The following is a 21,074-nucleotide window of genomic DNA, read 5'->3' as shown; positions in this document are numbered from 1 at the left end:
TTATATATAACAAAAGGCTTTTACAACCATCAAGAGCATATCCGATTACGATTCCACAAACTTCCCCAACAAAAACCGTTATGATACATAACTACACAATCATCATCAACACCCACACAAGGGTGGACCAAAAGGAAATTGCCATGACTCTGTTAACTATCATATGCTCCACTTTCATTCACGTACATATGATCCAACCAACGTGGATGGCCAACCGCTACATAAGACTGCATCAGACCAAGCTGCCTGACACTCTGAGCGATGAAATAGGCACATCTAACTGAAGCCAAAAGTCCAAACCTTAACTCCCATGCCTCGAGAGACCGGAGCTCTCTCTTAATCTCTGTAGCTTCAAACTGTAAGTTAGGCCACAAGGCGGGTTTCTCTATTGCCTCAACTATATCCCCAAAGGTTGAAAGAAAGATCACCTTATTCTTCTTCAAACTCTTCATACTTTCTAAAACCCACAACCAGATCTGTAGCTTAGCCTCATTGATCGACTTCACATCTGAGAAAGCCCTCCTACTATGTAGTAGAACTCTTCTCTTCTCATCTTTCACTATCCACGCCGCCCCCATGAACCCAAGACCTTTCGACCAGTCCATGTCAAACTCACAAAGGACCCATCCTTTGGCAATTTTCGGAGCATTACCTAGTACTCCCTTCTCTATCACACCCGCCTCCACTTGGTCCATTCCACTCTGAACTTGTTGAGCTACAAACCATACATCAGCTTCCTCTTTGGCTTTCTTTCTGATTTCATCTGCTTCAAACAATTTTCCTTCAAAGATAAAGGCGTTTCTGTTCTTCCATAAGTACCACAGGACCCACGGCCAGCTTCTGTTGATTTCAATATCGAACCTTACATCCTTACTCACCTTCAGGAGGTATGCGATGTTTTCATAGATCGAATGGTCGCTGAAACCACCCCGAGGAGAGGGGATATTGGATACCGCCCAACACTTCCTAGGTAGGTGGCAGGAAAAGAGTATATGGTTCACCGATTCCCCTTCAAAGCCACACAGCTGACATCGATCATCGCACTTCATTCCCCTTTCCCTTAATAGATCAGCTACCGGCAGGGCTTGAGACACAGCTTTCCAAACAAAAGTTCTTATCTTAGGGGCCGTCTGCACTTTCCAGATTTGAGATTTCAGGCTATTGAGGGATGGTTGAGCTTCGGCAACTTGACGTATCTCTTTGCTCTTTTCCTGGGCCGCTAGCCAATAACCCGATTTAACCGAGTAAGCACCTGATTTGTTAAACTTCCACACCCAGAAATCTTCTTTAGACGTCACCGGTTGGTTATTCAAAAGAATTTGGATGTCTGAAGGCACAAAAACCTCTTCCAATGCCTGAATATTCCATCTTCTATTTTGGAAATCTATCAGCTCCCTTACCCTCAAATTCACATTGAATGTACAGTTTTTTATCCAGGGAGCTCTCATGCCGTACCCATCCGCTTCATCTTCTACCCATTTGTCCGTCCAAACGTGTATAGAGTTTCCATCGCCAACTCGTTTCTGCAGACCTTTAAGTATCAGTTCCCTCCCAGATAACAAACTTCTCCAAGCAAAGGATGGCTTGTCACCCAGTTTGGCGTCCAAAAAGTTAGAACTTGGAAAGTATCTGCTCTTGAGGAATCGGGCCAACAAGCAGTGGGGGAAAGTAAGAACTTTCCAGGCCTGTTTAGCCAGCAACGCCTGATTAAAGGCTTCCAAGTCTCTAAATCCCATTCCACCACTCTCCTTTGGCAAGCAAAGCTTCTCCCAAGCTATCCAATGGATTTTCCTAATATGCGCATCAGATCCCCACCAGAAGTTTGCCATGGCACTGGACATATTGGCACAGATTGTTTTCGGGAGTTTAAAGACTGACATCGCAAAAACAGGCAGGGCCGATGCTGACGTCTTTAATAATATTTCTTTGCCGGCCTGTGATAGGTTCCTTAGGTACCAAGCATTCAGTCTACCATTCACCTTTCCTTTTAAATAGCCTAGCAGGTCTACCTTAGAGCCGCTAAAGCATTCCGGCAGCCCCAAATATTTGCTTGAACCTCCTTCATTCGAGATACCCAGCACCCTCTGAATCGCAAGTTTAACAGCGGGATCAACCTTAGATCCAAAGGATACGGCTGATTTCTGCAAGTTGATCGTCTGTCCTGTTGCACAGCCATACACCTCGAGCACTTGGTTCAGAGTCCTAGCTTGATTTTCAGACGCTTTGCACATAAACAAACTGTCGTCGGCAAATAGCAAATGGTGAACTGAGGGCCCCTCCTCAACAAACTTCAAGCCGTTTAGCAAGCTTAATCTTTCTGCTCTATTCAATAGGTGTGTAAGCCCTTCCGTACACAACACAAATAGAAACGGCGAGAGGGGATCACCTTGTCGTAGACCACGTTGCGGTTTGACCATCCCAAAAGGTTGATCATTCACCAGTACTGCAAAGGAAACAGAAGTGACGCATGCCATAATCAGCTTAACCCATCTGGCGTCGAAACCAATAGCCTCCATCAAGCTCCTAAGATAGCTCCATTCCACCTTGTCGTATGCCTTTGACATGTCCGTTTTCACCACCATTGTCTCAGTCATGATGCTCGGATTAGTCCGTATAGCATGAACCGCTTCATGGGCAATTGCAATGTTATCTGTAATCAGCCTCTCCGCCACGAAGGCAGATTGATTGACGGATATCAGCTCAGGGAGGATGGGCTGTAGGCGATATACCAATACCTTTGCGATGATTTTATACAGGACGGAGCATAAACTTATCGGTCGCATATCAGCCATAGTCTCGGGCTCCTGGACTTTAGGTATGAGACAGATATATGTGAAGTTCCAATCCGCCGGCATTCTCCCTGTTACAAAGAACTTCTTTACTTCAGCTGATACTCTTGGCCCTATCTCATCCCAATATTGCTGGAAGAAGAAACCCGACATTCCATCCGGCCCTGGAGCACTTGCGCCTTTTATACTGAAGACAGCACATTTGATTTCCTCATCAGAAACTTCGACGGTCATTTGCCGGTTCATTTCATCTGAAACTCTTGGTCTCATATCCTGTAGCAAAGGCTGGTAGCTTGGGGGATTAGAAGATCTGAAAAGCTCATTAAAGTAGTCGACCGCCACTTGAGCTTTTGCTGCTTCTGACCATTGCTCTACTCCATTCCCATTCTTGATTCTAACCAGTCTTTTCTTCGCTCTGTTTGCCTTAACCGATTCATGAAAGAAGTTGGAGTTTCGGTCACCATATTTAAGCCATTTTTCCATGCTTCTCTGCTGCCAGTAGAGTTCCTCTTCTTTATACGCTCTACATAGCTCTTTCTTTATCACCCTGATCGCATGCCAACACGGGTAGTTTCTTGATTGAAACCATTCTAGCCTCCTCTCCAAAATATGAATTTTATCTTTGGCATTGAAGACCCTCTGTTTCTTCCATTCACTCAAAGCACCACGACAGTCTCGAAGTCTTTTCGCCACATTTCTATTTTCGGACCCTTCCGCTGCACCTCTCCACGCCTCTATGATCTTATGTTTCACTCCCGGTTGAAACAAGAATTTTTTGTCAAATCTGAACTGACCCACTCTTCTTTCTTGATAAGCTTGAAGTTTCAGTAGCACAGGTCTGTGATCAGAGCCTCGTTTGTCCAGGAACCTCTGATTCGACCCAGGAAAAAATCTCAGCCAAGCTTTATTCCCAAAAGCCCTGTCTAGACAACATTGGATCCACTTATGCCATCTTTGCCCCGCCCATGTAAATCTGATGCCAGATGACTCTAGTTCTTCCATTCCACAAGCCGCAAGCATATCCCCAAAAGGTTTGAATGAAGCTTCAGATCTCATGGGGCCTCCCGTTTTTTCATCATTGTTGAGGATGTCATTGAAGTCTCCAATTAAGCACCACTTATCTCTTCTGGTGACCCCTATCCTGCTGATTCTTTCCCAAACAATCTCCTTCCCCTCTGAAGACGGTTCACCATATAAACATGAGAGGAAAAAACTAACCTCTCCATATTGAACCTGCATATCGATCAGATTCTTATTTGCATATTTAATATCCAGCTTGATGTCGCTTTTCCAAAATAATGCCAAGCCCCCACTCAAGCCTCTCGGATCAATTGTGAATACCCTATCATACCCGAGCCACTGCTGCAAATCCACCAAAATGTTTCTACAATTCTTAGTCTCCATTAAGAACATGATCTCCGGGAAATGAGTTCGACGTATTTCCCGGAGTCTCTGAATTGTCAGGTCTTGAGTACGTCCCAAGCCCTGGCAATTCCAGCTCAATATGCTCATTAAATATTGGGCGATCCCTTCCTCGGGATCACCTTTAGGGTTTTAGACTTCTCCGAAACTAGAAGATCCCCAACTTCAGTTTCTACCTTTCTCTTCTTACTCCCTTCCACTCTCTTATCAGCTGCTTTATCCCATAGGACTCCCTCTTCCTTTTCCGCGTTCAAAAGCAGCCTAGGATTTCTTCTTGACTTGGGAGGACGTCTACGCTGATATGTTTTCTTCTTAGTCCCGGATGAAGCACACGGTTCCGAAAAACCAGTACTAAACACCGTCGAACTAGGAGGAGAACCCATATAAATGGCATCAAACTTAGTGTCATCACTTCCACCCATTGTGATCTTTTCAGCGTTCCATCGTCCTGCTGTATCAGCTCTGATTGCAGAAGCCATAAATTTCTCCTGTTGGTTTCTGCCTTCCAAAGGCTTCTTTAATTCCTCATAGCTGAAAACTATCCCTTTCCCTCTGTCAAAGTCTTGAGAAATAATGGGAGGTGTCTCAAGTCTCAACATTGTACGCTTCAGCATAGGATCTTGTTCCACCGCAGCTACCGAGCCTCTCACTCTTTCTTGCCTCACGTATCTGTCCTCTTCGGTGGCCAACATCATATACTGTCTCATTTCATCCAGCACCTCTTTTATTATTTTCGGCTTTCCAGTAATTGAACTTATCCCCACCTGATCTTCAGTAAGAACTCCAAAAAGAGGATCATTTTCTTTTAAAACAACTTGTTTTACTTCCATCTCCTTTGAGATCCTTTGGCTTCTTACAAGAGTTTCATCTTTTCTTCTTTTCACTACCAGAGGACACACCTTTTGCTCATGGTTCAGCCTATGACAAGTAAAGCATCGCTTTTGGATCCTTTCATAGTCAAAATGGATCTTCACCGGCTTTGCTCCTTTAATGTTGACAACCCTTGACATCTTCAAAGGGTTCGCCACATTGAACTTCACTTGGACTCTTTCATAGGGTTGAGTTTGCGGTTTTGTGGGGTCAAAGATAAATTCCTTAACTTCTCCCAGCAGCTCTCCCAGCGCCATGATAGCTTCCTTTGTGTAGTAATTCATAGGAATGTTGCTAATCCGCACCCACAGCAGAATAAACTGCAGATAATCGTCTGGTGGTTCTTCAACCCACCTCTCAATCGCCAAAGCCCATTCATTGAAGGTATGTACTCCTTTCTCCAATACATCAAGTAAATCGTACTCATGGTCGAAGAAGAATTGAAAATGCTCCTTGGACAGAGCCACTCCTCGACATCTACCCTCCTTCTGCCATTTTCCAGGCATCCTCCAAATTAAAGTTGACATTTTCTGGCATTCTGGGTTTAGGATTCTACCCACCAGACTCAGCTTATTCTTCTCATTCGAACAGAACCCCGGTAGATCCGGCATTTCGAACGGTTCATCTTCTTCCTCCAGTGAAAGAGCCATCAAGGCTCTGTCCATTGCCGCCGACATCGGTAAAGATAATCTTCGAAGCTCCAATCAGACTAAAACCAAAGACGTTCACCCGATTGATTGCCCCAAATCCGATCTAGCTTTTTCCACGATCAAAGAACACTCGATCTTATCTTCACTTTTACTAAAAAGAACGTAGAAAGAACCACAAAGTGGTTGAACTGCTTCAGGAAAACGTGTTTTTCTTTCTTTTTCAGGGACCCACGTACCACTACTTTACTCCAAGTTGAGAGAATCTTAAGCCCATTCTAGGGACGCCCTTCTTCCTTGACGTTTATCTGGATTTCATGATTTCTAACCACATGAAAATGATTTAACTATTTTAAATTTTAATATACTGTGGAGTCTAACGATCCATCAATGTTTGCATTTCGATCTTTTACTTGTCGACTACCAACCATATTGTCTTTCTCAAAAAAAAAAACATCTACCTCTATGTTTTTGTAATATGAAATCAATGTTTCAGTTAGGCCCCATGCAAAATAACCGGACCCGAAGAACCGAACCAAAACCGAACCGAAATACCCGAACCGGAACCGGACCAATACCCTCAAATATCCGAATGGTTCTTATATTTTTATATCCGAAATAACCGAACCGAGAACAGAACGGGTACCCGAATATATAAAAATATTAATTATATATAAATATAACATAGCTAAATATATATTTTTAATTTATAATTCTATTAAAAGTATCTGAAAATAGTTGAGGATAACTAAATTATTATAAAGTATCCAAATTACCCGAAAGTATCCAAAACTATCCGGATAGTTTTATGAAATATCCAAAGTAATCCGAAATATCCAATTTTTTTTTATCTAAATCATCCTAATTATTTGATATTTTACCCTAAATAACCGATCTTTTATCCAAATTATCTGAACTACCCGAACTATCCGAACCCGAACCGGATCCAAATGAGAACCAAATTTTTTCCGGTTCATACGTTTACTATCCGAACCGAACCGAATCCGAAACTATCTGGACCGAACCGAACATAAAGTATGTCAAGAAGTAAATGGATCCTCTAGCCCCCTATCCAAACTACCCAAAACCCGAAATATCCAAACCTAACCTAACCTAACCTAACCGATATCCGAAATGTCCAGACCTAGTAATTTCAGTGTTGTAAAAAGGTGAAAATGCTGGAAACAATACAGAAGCTAGTAAGTTGTAACACTTTATTTAAAGTAACAAAATAAATGTAAGAATAGAAAGTTATGAATAGTATATGATTAGAGCATGGGGGGGAAGCTATGATTTGATATTACAAGAGAGAAGCGAAAAAACAAGAAAAGATTCTGTGGGAGAAGCTCTTTTTTTTTTTTTTTTAAATCTATATATCTATTGGCTCATTCATTGGCTTTCTTTCAATTAAATGAGATCTCACCCATATCTCCGACGACTACAACTACTTCACCAATCACACACAACTCTCCCATCTCTCTCTAGTCTCTTTCGCACTTCAAACTAGTCACTGTCTCTGCATAATCATTATTTTCCAGACGAACCTCTATCCCATCCCCAAAGGTTCGTCCTTTTTTGCTCTGATTTCTTCAAAATTCTTTCGTTTGTTTCTCTTTCTGAATCTTTACCACTCTCGTATAGTCTCTGTGTGTGTGGTCTTATCTTTGCTTGGATCGTTCTCTGCTCTGATTGGTTTGTTGTTTCTCCTTTTTCTCAGTCTGCATTTGTTTGGAGTTATCGGTGAAATTATGAGAAACTTTCTCAGATCCATTTTATCTGAATCGGATTTGTGGAAAAGTTAATTGCTTTTCAACTTAAAAAGATACCACCTTTTTTTTTTTGCTTTCATTCATCTGTTCAATAGAATATTCACTTCAGTGTCCTATTCACGATTCCCCTGTTTATAAACATTTACAAGGTTTTCACAATTTTAAGGTTTGCATCATTACATTAACATACATGTCTGTTATTCAGCGATGATCTCTTTTAGCTCTCACTAACTACTCAGATAAAGCTTTGGGGATTTGTATTATTCTCACTGAGTAATGTACATTTCATGATTTCATTCATATTGCAATTTTGCCCCATTTACAATCATATGTGCCTTTAACACTAATGGTGGAAACTATCTGTTCTTGATTTGCATGTCTTTTGATTCTTATTTTGATTAACTTATTATAAGAGTCTTAATTAAGGCTGGTTCAATGACAAAACAATGAGGACAGGCTGTTAAGTAATGATACAATATATTTTCTATTGCAAAGATCACATGTTGGAGTCTGCTGTTCTTTTGGAACTTTGCATTAAACAATTCACTAAATCATTTTTTTTTTCTAAAATGTTGTCAGCTGACGAGTCCATACATCATCATTGACCAAGATTCCAAGAGATTTTTTAATTCAAAATTAAGAAACTTGTGTGAAAGCTCTTTGGTTTTGACCAAGTGTGTTGGTGAAGCATTTACATTGGGGGGAGTCTTTCTGTCTTATATCACTCTGCGATCAGATTCATTCATTCCGTGTGCTTTTGCATTGACCAAATGGGAGGTTGTGTGTCCAAGAGCAATGAAGAGCCAATGTACCGTCCCTGTCTCGGGATGGGATGTTGTGGGAGTAAAATGGGGAGGAGAACCTCTTCAGGCCGAATCGTTTCGCTTAACAACCTGGTCTCTATTCCCAACCGGATCACCAGCAACGGGAAGAGCAAGAGCTCTTGCATTTTCACTCAGCAGGGACGCAAGGGAGTTAATCAGGACTCAATGATCGTGTGGGAAGTGAGTCTCTCCTTCTCCTCTTCTTATTCCTCAATGATGTTTACTAGAGCCAAGAGGCCTTACTTGGTGTGTGTTTCTGTAGGATTTTATGTCTAAAGATGTGACGTTTTGCGGCGTTTTTGATGGACACGGTCCTCATGGCCATCTTGTGTCTCGTAAAGTGAGAGAATCGTTGCCTGTGAGGATACTCTCTTTCCTTCAGTCGAAGCCAAGCAAATCAGATAGCCAAGAAGCTGACAAGGAGGAAGAAGAGGAAGAAGCTAGCGAGGAGGATAAGTTGAAGCTCTTATGGGAAGAAGCTTTCTTGAAAGCTTTCAGTGCTATGGATAAGGAGCTGCGTTCCCATCCTAATGTGGAGTGCTTCTGCAGCGGCAGCACTGCTGTTACAGTCATTAAACAGGTGATTTTGATGACAACAAAAGATCTTTTTGTTTCTAAGGATTGGTTTTTGATGTGTTTTGATGTGTTTCAGGGGTCAAACCTATTCATGGGAAACATTGGAGACTCTCGGGCAATACTTGGATCCAAAGACAGCAATGACTCATTGGTTGCAACTCAGCTAACAGTCGACTTGAAGCCTGACTTACCAAGTATAATACTCTCTCTCTCTACTTTTATCTTCGTTTTCTCTGATTCTCTTGTTAAATAATGTTACTGGTTTGATTCTGGCAGGGGAAGCAGAGAGGATCAAACAATGTAAAGGACGAGTGTTTGCGTTGGAAGACGAGCCAGAGGTGCCACGAGTCTGGCTACCATACGATAACGCTCCTGGACTAGCCATGGCTAGGGCGTTTGGTGACTTCTGTCTCAAAGACTACGGTGTGATTTCGGTTCCCGAGTTCTCTCACCGTGTTCTCACGGATAGAGATCAGTTCATTGTCTTGGCCTCAGATGGAGTAAGTAAACCTCTGTTGGAGTAAACCACTGAAACTTCTTTATTTTTCAGTTCTTTAATTGCTTTTTACTGATGCTTATAAGCTTTTGTTTTTGATTAGGTATGGGATGTGCTAAGCAACGAAGAAGTGGTTGAAGTGGTGGCGTCAGCTCCAAGGCGAGCGTCAGCAGCTAGGCTAGTGGTGGATGCAGCTGCACGGGAGTGGAAACTGAAGTACCCGACTTCGAAAATGGACGACTGTGCGGTTGTGTGTTTGTTTCTAGACGAGAAGATGGACTCGGATCCATCAGACTACGAAGAGCAAGGTTACTACTCGTCAGCAACGAACGCGGTAGAGGAATCAGATGAAAGCCAGGTGAATGCAGAACCGTGTCTTCAGAGAAACGTCACAGTAAGGGCATCAACAGAGAAGGAGAAAAAGAGTGAAGGTGAACAGAACTGGTCGGGACTAGAAGGTGTTACTCGAGTGAACTCACTTGTTCAGCTTCCGAGATTCTCTGGAGAAGAAACTAAGACTTGAGAGATACATGAGTTTTCATTGTTCTTCACGAATTAATTTTGCTGGTTGAATCTTATGCCTAATCAATCCATAAAGTGTAAATGTCTTTAGGTGCTTGGTTTGCTCCTCAAAATCTATGCTTGATTGTTCAAACTGTTTAAAAAAGCTTAAAAAAAGGTCCCACCGAGAATTGAACTCGGGTTACTAGATTCAGAGTCTAATGTCCTAACCGCTAGACCATGGGACCGTTGTTAAACCTTTCTCCATAAAACTATAAAACCAAAAACAACAATTCGAGTGCTATATGACTAACGTCGCAGCCGCACTGGTAAACCACCTGAAGAAAAATCACCGATGCGAAGACTTTCCCGGAAACCCTTTTCCGTCACTCCTCTGAATCGTCCGCTTAGCTCTTCAAAATGCTTCTATCTGCACAAAGGCGGAGACTTTTTGTCGTCGGAAGGTTCAAAAAGTGTCAGGTGGCTGTTCAGTGGCGGCAGCTCACTTCCTCCTCCGGAATGGATTGAGCCCTTCAACGACGTCTCCGATCTAGTGAACTCGTCTCGTAGCCTCAACCCGTCTCCATGGGTGAGCCAAATTCTCAACCTTTTAGACGGTTCGGAGTCAATGGAATCGAATCTCGACGCCTTCTGCCGTAAGTTCCTCATCAGACTCTCCCCAAATTTCGTCACTTTCGTGTTGGAATCGGACGAGGTTCGCGAGAAAAGACATCACGTTGTCGCTTGGCGGTTCTTTAATTGGGCTGGTAAGCAGAAGAAGTATGCTCATAAGCTAGAGTGTTACGTCTCATTAGTTGATGTTTTGGCTATTGCAAAAGATGTGGATAGGATTAGGATTCTCTGTGGTGAGTTGAGACCAAAAGAGTTTGCTTTGAGTGTTTGTTCTGCTAATGAGCTGATTAAGAGCTTTGGGAAGCTTGGAATGGTGGAGGAGTTATTATGGGTGTGGCGCAAGATGAAGGAGAATAACATTGAGCCTACTTTGTATACTTACAACTTCTTGATGAACGGTTTAGTCAGCTCTACGTTCATTGATTCCGCGGAGCGTGTTTTCGAGGCTATGGAGAGCGGGAGGATCAAACCAGACGTAGTGACGTACAACACGATGATTAAAGGTTATTGTAAAGCAGGACAGACGCAGAAAGCTATGGAGAAGGTTAGAGATATGGAGACGAGAGGTGTTGATGCTGATAAGATCACTTACATGACTTTGATCCAGGCGTGTTACGCTGATAGCGACTTTACCTCTTGCGTGGCTTTGTATCAAGAGATGGACGAGAAGGGGATTAACGTCCCTCCTCACGCGTATAGTTTAGTCATCGGAGGGCTTTGCAAAGAAGGGAAGTTGAACGAAGGGTGTGCTGTTTTCGAGAACATGATCAGGAAAGGAACTAAACCGAATGTTGCTGTATACACTGTTTTGATAGACGGTTATGTGAAGTTCGGAAGCGTTGAAGACGGGCTAAGGCTTTTGGGGAGGATGATGAGAGAAGGGTTTGAGCCCGACGTGGTGACTTATTCGGTTGTTGTGAATGGTTTGTGTAAGAACGGGAGAGTGGAAGAGGCCTTGGGGTATTACAAGACGTGTCGGTTCAAAGGTTTGGCTGTTAACTCGATGCTTTACTCTAGTCTTATAGACGGTTTGGGAAAAGCGGGGAGGGTAGATGAAGCTGAGAGGCTTTTCGAAGAGATGGGATGCAGTAGAGACTCGTACTGTTACAACGCGCTCATCGACGCGTTCACTAAGTCAGGGAAGGTGGATGAAGCGTTAACGTTGTTCAAGAGGATGGAGGAGGAAGAAGGCTGTGACCAAACGGTTTATACGTACACCATACTCATCTCGGGGATGTTTAAAGAGCGTAGGAACGAAGAGGCGTTGAAGCTTTGGGAGATGATGATAGACAAGGGGATTACGCCGACCGCAGCTTGCTTTAGAGCTTTGTCGACAGGACTTTGTTTGTCAGGGAAAGTGGGGAGAGCGTGTAAGATTTTGGATGAGTTAGCTCCCATGGGTGTGATTCTCGATGCGGCGTGTGAGGATATGATTAACACGCTGTGTAAAGCTGGGAGGATCAAGGAGGCTTGTAGGTTGGCTGATGGGATCACTGAGAGAGGGAGGGAAGTACCTGGGAGGATCCGTACTGTTATGATCAATGCTTTGAGGAAAGTTGGGAAGTCGGATTTGGCTATGAAGCTGATGCATAGCAAGATTGGGATTGGGTATGAGAGGATGGGGAGTGTTAAGAGGCGTGTCAAGTTTAGAACTTTGCTTGAAAGCTTTGATCATGACTTTTAAAGTCTTTGGTGTGTGCTTGCTTTGGTTGTAACATGTTAACATGTTTAACCAGAAAAATTATAATAATGATTTAAACAAGTAGTTTAAGCTTCATTGTATAGTTGAGCTAATGTAGTGATAAGCTAACAATAGAATGGTTTGTTAAAGCTGTTACAGGTGAAGTTGTGACATGTGGCTTTCTAGCCACTAACCGCAAAGTTCGGATTCAAACCTTTCAAAGTTAGTTAAAATGGTTAGTTAACTCACTGGTCCTTAAAGGTACACGTGTTAAATTCCTAACTACATTGATGAACCAATTGATTAAATCCAGTAAACCGGACCAGGTTGTGAAACTTTTCCTGTTGAATAGGTGTTGAATAAGTGCTGAACAAAAAAAAACGAAGAGAGCACCCTTTAAAATGCCTTGAAGTTCTCTGGTGCGTACAAGTGGCCACTAGTTTTGTTTTCTCTCTGTGACTACAAAGTGCCCTCTTCGTTGAAACCATTCTCACTGCAGTCTGCATTCTTGATTTCTGTCAAACTCCAACGACCTCCAAAACTCTTTTCTTGAATAAACTTCTTGAAAATGGCACGACAAGATCCTAATCCATTTGCTGATGAAGAGACCAATCCTTTTGCGGTAAAGAACTCTGTTTCTTCAATCAAGAATCAGTGGCTGGCCTTTCTGTAATTCTTACCCGTTTGATATCCATGCTCTAATGTTTTAGGATAATAAAAGTGTTCCTCCTGCAAGCAACTCCTCCTATCTCAAGCCGCTTCCACCTGAACCTCATGATCGTGGTGCAACAGTCGATATCCCTTTGGATTCCAGCCAGGTACCACCATATCTTCGATATACCTTCTACATTTTGCCTTTCAATGTTTGCTCAAAATCTGGTTTCTGTTTGAAGGATCTTCGAGCTAAAGAGATGGAACTTCAGGCTAAGGAGAACGAACTGAAACGTAAAGAGCAGGTAAAATTTTGGACATCTACAGTTTCCATGTGAACCTGTATTGATCAGTCTTCTTCTTCATCTTGTCATAATGGATGCAGGAGCTTAAAAGAAGAGAAGATGCAATAGCGCGAAGTACACAACATTCTATTATCTTCTAGTGATACTTCTTTAGGGCTATTATCTCATGCTAACTTGTTTTTGGCAGCTGGAGTTGTCATTGAGGAGAAGAATTGGCCAGAGTTTTTCCCTCTAATTCATCATGACATTACTAACGAGATTCCTATTCATTTACAGAAGATACAATATGTCGCATTCGCCACATTGTTAGGTGACGCAAAAAGTCCACCTTAGAGTCTAGACAAAAGTTAACAGACTAAAACTATTCAACTATGCAGGGTTGATAGCATGCCTCTTGTGGAATATTGTGGCAGTAACTGTAGCTTGGATCAATGGAGGAGGTTGCTCTTTTTTTCACCACAAATGATACAGATTCAGTTTGTTATTTCCACTGATCATTCTCACTCATTTGATACTGATATGCAATCAGGTCCGACTATATGGCTTCTCTCAATCATCTACTTCATTTCTGGTGTCCCTGGGGCTTACGTCTTATGGTATCGTCCTCTTTACCGAGCTACCAGGTAGGTTCTATAAAGATATGCTGTAAGATATTAAATGAGTCAGTAATACAATGTGTTACACGTACCCTACCTATGCAGAACTGATAGTGCCCTGAAGTTTGGAACTTTCTTCTTGTTTTACTTGGTAAGATAAATTGTATTTTCATTGGTAGATTTCCTCTGCATCAGAGAGTTCTTTTGATGTTTAACACTGTCTTTGAACTTTTTCAGTTTCACATTGCGTTCTGCGGCTTTGCTGCAGTTGCTCCACCAGTCGTCTTTCGAGGAAAGTCCCTCACGTAAGAGTTTTCTTCTATATATGATAAGACCTTTAGAGACTCAGAGGAAGTCCATCTCATTTCAAGTCTTGTTTGTTGGTTTTGTAAACAGAGGTTTCTTACCAGCATTTGAGTTTCTAACTACTAATGCTGTGGTCGGGGTAAGTATTACATCTTCTCATTTTGCAAGTACCTTAACTTTGGTTTGCTACAGTTTCTTACCAATATCCGCTTTCTCTCCCTCACAGATATTGTATTTCATTGGGGCGGGCTTCTTCTGCATCGAAACACTTCTCAATATATGGCTGATTCAGCAAGTATATGCATACTTCCGAGGGAGTGGCAAAGCTGCACAGATGAAGCGTGAAGCTACAAACTCGATGGTGCGTGCACTATGAAGCCAACACTCAATTGACGGTGGCTTGAGATGAAATCTTGAACTCTCTCCACACAACATTTGACACAAACCCCCTCTCTTTGCAAAGTCTAGCCTCACACATTTTTTCTTACTTTGTAAAAGACTAAATCAAGCTACCTTAAGCCCCCAAAACTGTGTGGGTTTAATTGTCAAAAAACATTTCTTCATGAATGATAAAAAAGCATGATCCTTAGTGGGATATGAACCTTTATAACTGTCTAATGAGCATCAATCCAGCAACCTTGAGTGGTGGTACTTTGGTTACTTGAAGCACATAGCTCATGTGGTACTTCGGTTCAAACAAATGTAGAGATAAAGGCCATGTCATATGAAGTGCAACTATGCAACTATATATTATAAATTAAAATAAAATATACACCAAAAAAGAAAAAAAAAAAGATAAATGTGAGAGGAAGAGAAGAAAGGGGAGACACAAACCCTAGCGCACACACACACACACACAAACACAAAACAGAGTCTACTCCTCTTAAAACCCTAACGCACCTGCCTGCGATTAAACCCTCAGGCCTTTTTACCCAACAAGTCGCTGCCTTTATAACTTAGCCGCCGCTTAAACTCTCGAAAGTCATGTTCTTTAACTTTCCTCTCCTCGCCCTCTCTTCTTGCCCTGCTTGACATGGTTGGGTTTCCAGCTAAACAACCTATTGAAGAAGGAGAAGAGCTACCAATCGATCAAGACTCCAAGGTGAAAACTTTCAAGGACGCTGTTGACTTCCCTTCCATCGACTCCTATCTCGATTTCGACTCCTGCAACTGGCTTGGGAATAATCCGAGCATTGAGGAGTTTGGCGTTAAAGATACCGACTTTGACTTCTTCGAGGACGACATGGAGGAGGAGGGGATCGGACAAGGAGCTGTTGCTGTCGGAGAGGAGAATCAGAACACGGTTCTGCCTGAGCTTTGTGGTGGTGTGACTGAGGAGGATATTGAGGCAGCTGAACCAGCTTTGAAAGAGTTGGAAACTGCTGTTTCTGACAAGTCTAAGCCGATGGAAGATGTGTCTGCGTCTGTTGATTGTCCCACCATGAAGAAAACAGATGTGAGTTTGGCTTTAGGGTTGGAGAAGGTTAGTTTGAACATGGGTGATGATGAGGCCAAGGGGAAAAGTATTAGTATTGCTGAGTCTGAGAGCGAAGCCTCGAGCTCTTCTTCATCTAGTAGTAGTAGCAGTGAGGAAGAAGAAGAAGAAGAGAGTGATGATGAGGAGGATAGTGAAGAAGAAGAAGAAGAGGAAGAGAAGTGTGAAGATGAGAAGATGGTCATTGTGAAAGAGGATGGTGTGGCAGGGGAGCTTGAAGAGGGCGAGATAGAGAGTGCAGATGAGGTTGAAGAAGATAGTGATGATGACGACGAAGATGAAGTGAATGAGATGATTGCTTGGAGCAATGATGAGGATGATGACCTCGGTTTGCAAACAAAAGACCCTATACGGTCTAAGAATGAGCTCAAGGTACCTAATGCTTCAGCTTTTCACATTCATAACCATATCTACCATTGTAGACTAGTGGCTGTTTGATTTTACTCTATAGTCTTTACTCATAGAAGGCTTCTTTGTGTTGAGTAGTTTTTTAAAACTTTGGCAGGATCTTCCTCCAGTTCCAGCTGTGGATGTCTCTCTGGAACCTCATCATGTCACGCTCCCTGTTGGAGTTGTTCTTTCGGTATCATAAACATAGCCTCTCTACCTGTATTCTATTTACTTCTCTGTTTGATGTCTTTGGAATCTGCTGGTTAATGTAATTTCTACATATCCAGGTGATGAGCACACAAGTGATAGTCGAGGGAATGGAACAGCACAGTCCTTTGACCGAAGGTTCTATCCTATGGATTACTGAAAGAAGAACTCCATTGGGACTGGTGGATGAGATCTTTGGACCTGTGAAGTGCCCTTACTATATCGTTCGGTTCAACTCAGAGAGCGAGGTGCCAGAGGGGGTTAGCCAAGGCACGCCCGTCTCGTTCGTCGCGGACTTTGCTCAGCACATTCTCAACATCAAGGAGCTGCAGAAGAAAGGCTACGATGCGTCTGGAGATAACGACGAGGAGATACCAGACGAGCTTGAGTTCTCGGATGATGAGAAAGAAGCTGAGTACAGAAGAATGCAGAAGATGGAGAAGAGAGGGATGGTTAATGACCAAAAGAACGGTAACGCAAGAAACAAGAAGAAGAAGAACAGAGACCACCATGGATCTAGCAGCTCTCTATCCTCAAACCGTTGTGATCCTCAGATGGGTGGTCCGGTTTCGAATCATCATCAGCCAAGGCCTCAGATGGATGGTTTTCCTCCAAACAATGGCGGCGCTCCATGGAGACCGCAGAGTAATCAGCAGAATCAATTTCAGCTTCCTCCTATGGCTAATCAGATGGGAATGCCCAATCTAGGTCCAATGCAGATGCCTATGATGGGAATGCAAAATCAGAATCAGATGATGTTCCCACCACAGTTCAATGGTGGTCAGATGCCGATGCCAATGCCAATGCCTGGTGGGTTGAACTTTTTTCCAGGACAGGGCTCAGCGCCATGGCCTGCATTAAACTGTTTCAACCAACAACAGTTCGGTGGGATGGGAAGGGGTATTCAGCATCCGCAGTTACCTAATATGTTTGCTTCTCAAGGTTTTCAAATGCAGCAGCCGCAGTCCCAAATGCAGCGGCCACCACAGTTCCAGATGCAACCACAGTTCCAAACTCGCCCGCAGTACCAGATGATGAACAGCAACAGGCCACCTTCTCCAATGAACCCGCAGTTCCAGATGCAGCCACAGTCTGAGATACGGCCACAATCTCAAGTTCCGCAGCGCTCACCAACTAACCAGGAGTCCCCAGTGCAAGAACAGTCTCAAGGGTTTAGCAACGGGCAGTCTTCTGAACGGGGAAGGGGCCACCGTGGTGGTCGTGGCAGGGGTAGAGGTAGGGGTCGTGGTAGGTTTGGACGTGGACGAGGTCGTGGGCGGCAACAGTCTGGATGAAAAGCTGTTTTTGTGTGAAGCATTTTGATGTATCAAAAAGCATGTTTTTTAATTTAGTTTTGTTTAAACAAACTCAGCTATGATTGAATGATCTTTTTCTTTTTTTCCACACGTTCGCTGATTGCTCTTAACAGTTAAATCAAAACCTTGTACCAAAAGTCAGGTCAAACTGACTGCAAGTCACCACTAGTCCAGCTTTTTTCTTAGAGTTTGAAAGAAAGCAGCAAACCAAAGGAACTGTGTTTTTCCTCTCGCCGTTAATTTCGTTACTTTATCTCTAACACGCTGATAATGCCACGTGTACGACTTTTGCTTGTAGGGTGTGTGAGTGGTCCACCATCATTAATTTCTCTACTGATTTTGATTAAAAGCTTACGCATCGCAAAATGTTTTGATTTTTTATTAAATTAATTAATTGCCATGTCTCTCTGTATGTACCTCCCTGTCTCTCTTTCGGCGCGTCGATTTCTCATTATTATCTCTCTTTCAGACAGCTTCGATTCCGTTAAGACAACTTCATTTCTCCCCCAAGTTTGTCCGTAAAGGATTGATTTTTTTTTTTTTTTTTTTTTTTAAAGTCTCTTATTCTCTTTGCCCACTTCCGAAATTTAAATCAGAAGTTTGAATTCTTCTAATCCCGTCTGTCTCTTTCTGCTGTCGTTTTCATCGGGGACGTGTCTTGTTTCTTTAAGGTAAAATTCAAGACTTAAACTTGAAGTATCTCCCTTCTTCTGTCTGCTGCCTTGCTTTTTTGAAACCGACTTTGGATTAGATCTGACTCAGCTTTATACTAAGAAAAAGAGGATTCTCTCTTTCCATTGGCTGCATGCCCAAAAAAAATCCTTTCCTTTGGTTTCTAGAGTTCTGTTATTGATTTTGAATCTGTAATCAGATAGACAAGCTTTCTTCGTTGAAGCAAAAGCTTGGGGCTTTGAAAGGGATAAGTGGTTTAGGGAATGAGAAAATTGTATAGGAAGCTGGCTTCATTCAAAGACCCATTCACCAGAGCGAAGCGACACGTGAGCTCATCACATTCAGGGTGTAGGTCTTTCAGCGACAGAAGATGGATGTTCCCTTTCGTAGCAACCTTGATCATCTCCATCACCCTCCTCATGCTCTCCATCTCCGGCTTTTACTCAGAAGAAGAAGAATCTCCATTACCGCCAGACGCTGTTTCAAAGCCTACTAATGACGACTACTTTGTAGAATCAAGTTTCGTAAAATCAAACCCGGATGCTAATCCAGACCTTCCCAGGCTAGCTTATCTGATCTCGGGGACGAAAGGAGATAGCCACAGGGTGATGAGGACCTTGCAAGCCGTGTACCATCCTAGAAACCAGTACGTTCTGCATCTGGACCTCGAGGCTCCGCCTAAAGAGAGGATGGAGCTGGCGTTGTCTGTGAAGAGCGATCCCATTTTCAGCCGGATGGAGAACGTGAGGGTGATGTCTCAGTCTAATCTTGTGACTTATAAAGGTCCTACGATGATTGCTTGTACTCTCCAAGCCGTTGCGATTTTGCTGAGAGAGAGCTTGCATTGGGATTGGTTTCTTAATCTTAGTGCCTCGGACTATCCTCTCGTTACACAAGATGGTTAGTGACTGAACTGAATGAATGTTACTTACTCCTACATTTATCATCTTAGCCTGTGTGTCTTATACAAAATTTTGTGGCTTTTTGTTTATGATTTTGTAGATTTGTTGTATGTCTTCTCAAACATGTCAAGGAATGTCAATTTCATTGAGAATATGCAGCTCACTGGTTGGAAACTGTAAGTAATAACCATAAACACCAACTCTTTAGTTTATACTCCTGTTTTAAAATGAGGCAAGTTATAGAATTTCACACATATTAATAAAACATAACGCATTATTTTTGTAATTAACTATTTTCAATAACTTTTAACCAAGTATAATTTTAATAAACACAATTATATTTCTTAAATGTATCTTTTCGAAACAATTTTTTTTTAAATCTTTTCGGAACAGAGGGGGTATATATGTGTGTACTTAATACTTCTCTTTTGTTGCAGGAATCAGAGGGCTAAGTCAATCATAGTTGACCCTGGCCTATACCTATCAAAGAAGTCTGACCTTGCTTGGACTACTCAGCGAAGATCACTTCCAACTTCTTTCAAGCTATTCACTGGTTAGCTTCTTTGATCTCACAGTTTCATTGACCTGAGGAATGTCTTAAAGATCATCTTTGTCTTCATTTTCAACAGGCTCAGCTTGGATAATGCTGACACGGTCTTTCCTGGAGTACTGCATCTGGGGATGGGACAACTTCCCGAGAACTATACTAATGTACTACACAAACTTCGTGTCATCTCCCGAAGGTTACTTCCACACAGTGATCTGCAACAGCAAAGAGTTTGTCAACACTGCGATAGGACACGACCTTCACTACATCGCTTGGGACAACCCACCAAAGCAGCACCCTGTCTCTCTCTCGTTGAAGGATTTTGATAACATGGTCAAGAGCAAAGCTCCGTTTGCGCGTAAGTTCCACAAGAACGACCCTGTGTTGGACAAGATCGATAGAGAGCTGTTGGGACGGACACAGAGGTTCTCGCCAGGGGGGTGGTGTGTAGGGAGGTCGGATAATGGGAGTGATCCGTGCTCTATGCAAGGGAATGACTCGGTGTTGAGACCGGGACCTGGTGCTGTGAGGTTGCAGGAGCTTGTTCAAACGTTGTCTTCTGAGGAGTATAGGAGTAAACAATGTTCATGAATGTTTGAGGTTTATCTAGTGATCATGCGAAATGTCATGTTGTACATTACTTTTTGGTTGATTGTTAATTTTGGTTATAGAATGATGGATGATGTTCAATGAATGAAGTGGCGTTGCTTAGGCCCCAAGAACAAGCCCAATAAGCCCTTACAACGAAAAAGAAAAAAAAATACGCCGTTGCCGGGGATCGAACCCGGGTCACCCGCGTGACAGGCGGGAATACTTACCACTATACTACAACGACTTTGTTGCTGGTTTTATTTAAACAATACTAACAAACATTAATTCTGCTGTTATGTCTTGATAAAGCCAACATACGTCGTTAATGGCGTTTCGTGAGGTAAGGCCATGCATCCTCGTACGCTTCGAACTGCACTAAGGCCATGCAAAGTCAATATGTTCCTAATAAACTTTCCTACAGTCAAACTGTCCAGATACAAAGCCATCATTCCAGCCCTTGAATCAAGCCATTGGAACCCCTAAACCCTCCAACAGCTAATTTTCTTTATGTTTGATTTTGTTTCCATTTTCTTAGACTTAGATTAGTGTTTATGAGCATATATAAGCTCCCTTAGGCGTGCTGTAATATTCACCTTTCAATCTCTAAGAAATATACAAAGTTTATTCTGTTTTTTTTCTCAGAGAAAGTCTTTGATTAAAATTCTGTCTTTAGAATACTTTGAGTGATTCATTGTTTTCTATTGATCCTGTCTTGGGGTTTGTTTGTGTGATTCAAGCATCTTCAAGGTCCACAGATTGAGAGAGTCAATCAGCCCACCAGATTGAGAGAGTCAACCATTTTCACCACCATCTCTACTTTCAGTCCATCTTCCGCACAAGCTTTCTTGATCTCTTTGATCTCCATTTGAGGACACGTTCATGGAGTGA

General features: G+C 42.5%; 6 protein-coding genes and 2 non-coding genes across 12 annotated transcripts; 5 read left to right on the top strand and 3 right to left on the bottom strand.

Moving 5' to 3' along the window:
- Positions 1–152: 152 nt before the first annotated feature.
- On the bottom strand, positions 153–5,758 carry LOC106398158. Its single transcript, XM_013838752.1, has 2 exons — positions 4,334–5,758; positions 153–4,274 (listed from the first exon to the last, which is right to left on the bottom strand). The coding sequence occupies exons 1-2, from the start codon at positions 5,756–5,758 to the stop codon at positions 153–155; spliced, it is 5,547 nt and encodes a 1,848-aa protein (XP_013694206.1).
- A 1,251-nt stretch (positions 5,759–7,009) lies between these two features.
- On the top strand, positions 7,010–10,008 carry LOC106400451 (probable protein phosphatase 2C 1). 4 transcript variants are annotated; one of them, XM_013840810.3, is made up of 6 exons: positions 7,010–7,291; positions 8,077–8,501; positions 8,584–8,901; positions 8,974–9,091; positions 9,174–9,397; positions 9,497–10,008. In XM_013840810.3, the coding sequence occupies exons 2-6, from the start codon at positions 8,268–8,270 to the stop codon at positions 9,914–9,916; spliced, it is 1,314 nt and encodes a 437-aa protein (XP_013696264.2). In that variant the 5' UTR covers positions 7,010–7,291; positions 8,077–8,267; the 3' UTR covers positions 9,917–10,008. The 4 variants fall into 4 exon arrangements, with proteins under 4 accessions (XP_013696264.2, XP_048613657.1, XP_048613658.1 ...); XM_048757702.1 differs by having other exon boundaries at positions 7,117–7,420; XM_048757700.1 differs by having other exon boundaries at positions 7,033–7,291; positions 8,584–9,091.
- Positions 10,009–10,070: 62 nt separating this feature from the next.
- Positions 10,071–10,142, bottom strand: TRNAQ-CUG. The gene has a single exon. It is a non-coding gene; the product is annotated as a tRNA-Gln (tRNA).
- A 43-nt stretch (positions 10,143–10,185) lies between these two features.
- On the top strand, positions 10,186–12,304 carry LOC106400449 (pentatricopeptide repeat-containing protein At1g03560, mitochondrial). Its single transcript, XM_013840807.3, has one exon. It carries the CDS (start codon positions 10,250–10,252, stop codon positions 12,209–12,211), a length of 1,962 nt encoding a protein of 653 aa, XP_013696261.2. The 5' UTR covers positions 10,186–10,249; the 3' UTR covers positions 12,212–12,304.
- A 235-nt stretch (positions 12,305–12,539) lies between these two features.
- Positions 12,540–14,862, top strand: LOC106398156 (secretory carrier-associated membrane protein 2). 2 transcript variants are annotated; one of them, XM_022702899.2, is made up of 11 exons: positions 12,549–12,830; positions 12,919–13,026; positions 13,102–13,164; positions 13,245–13,278; positions 13,352–13,474; positions 13,542–13,604; positions 13,694–13,787; positions 13,866–13,911; positions 13,998–14,065; positions 14,157–14,205; positions 14,293–14,862. In XM_022702899.2, the coding sequence occupies exons 1-11, from the start codon at positions 12,777–12,779 to the stop codon at positions 14,440–14,442; spliced, it is 852 nt and encodes a 283-aa protein (XP_022558620.1). In that variant the 5' UTR covers positions 12,549–12,776; the 3' UTR covers positions 14,443–14,862. The 2 variants fall into 2 exon arrangements, with proteins under 2 accessions (XP_048613661.1, XP_022558620.1); XM_048757704.1 differs by having other exon boundaries at positions 12,540–12,830; positions 12,919–13,164.
- Positions 14,863–14,886: 24 nt separating this feature from the next.
- LOC106400448 (H/ACA ribonucleoprotein complex non-core subunit NAF1) lies at positions 14,887–17,564 on the top strand. The gene is made up of 3 exons (XM_013840805.3): positions 14,887–15,933; positions 16,067–16,144; positions 16,239–17,564. The coding sequence occupies exons 1-3, from the start codon at positions 15,100–15,102 to the stop codon at positions 17,451–17,453; spliced, it is 2,127 nt and encodes a 708-aa protein (XP_013696259.1). The 5' UTR covers positions 14,887–15,099; the 3' UTR covers positions 17,454–17,564.
- A 296-nt stretch (positions 17,565–17,860) lies between these two features.
- Positions 17,861–20,289, top strand: LOC106400450 (beta-glucuronosyltransferase GlcAT14B). Its single transcript, XM_013840809.3, has 5 exons — positions 17,861–18,145; positions 18,346–19,046; positions 19,149–19,224; positions 19,486–19,601; positions 19,678–20,289. The coding sequence occupies exons 2-5, from the start codon at positions 18,410–18,412 to the stop codon at positions 20,184–20,186; spliced, it is 1,338 nt and encodes a 445-aa protein (XP_013696263.1). The 5' UTR covers positions 17,861–18,145; positions 18,346–18,409; the 3' UTR covers positions 20,187–20,289.
- A 69-nt stretch (positions 20,290–20,358) lies between these two features.
- Positions 20,359–20,430, bottom strand: TRNAD-GUC. The gene has a single exon. It is a non-coding gene; the product is annotated as a tRNA-Asp (tRNA).
- Between the last annotated feature and the right edge of the window lie 644 nt (positions 20,431–21,074).

The sequence above is a fragment of the Brassica napus genome, chromosome C5, assembly GCF_020379485.1.
Source record: "Brassica napus cultivar Da-Ae chromosome C5, Da-Ae, whole genome shotgun sequence".
Classification (NCBI taxonomy): Eukaryota; Viridiplantae; Streptophyta; class Magnoliopsida; order Brassicales; family Brassicaceae; genus Brassica; species Brassica napus.
The sequence above is the reverse complement of the archived record's forward strand: the minus strand, read 5'-3'. Positions and strand labels throughout refer to the sequence as shown.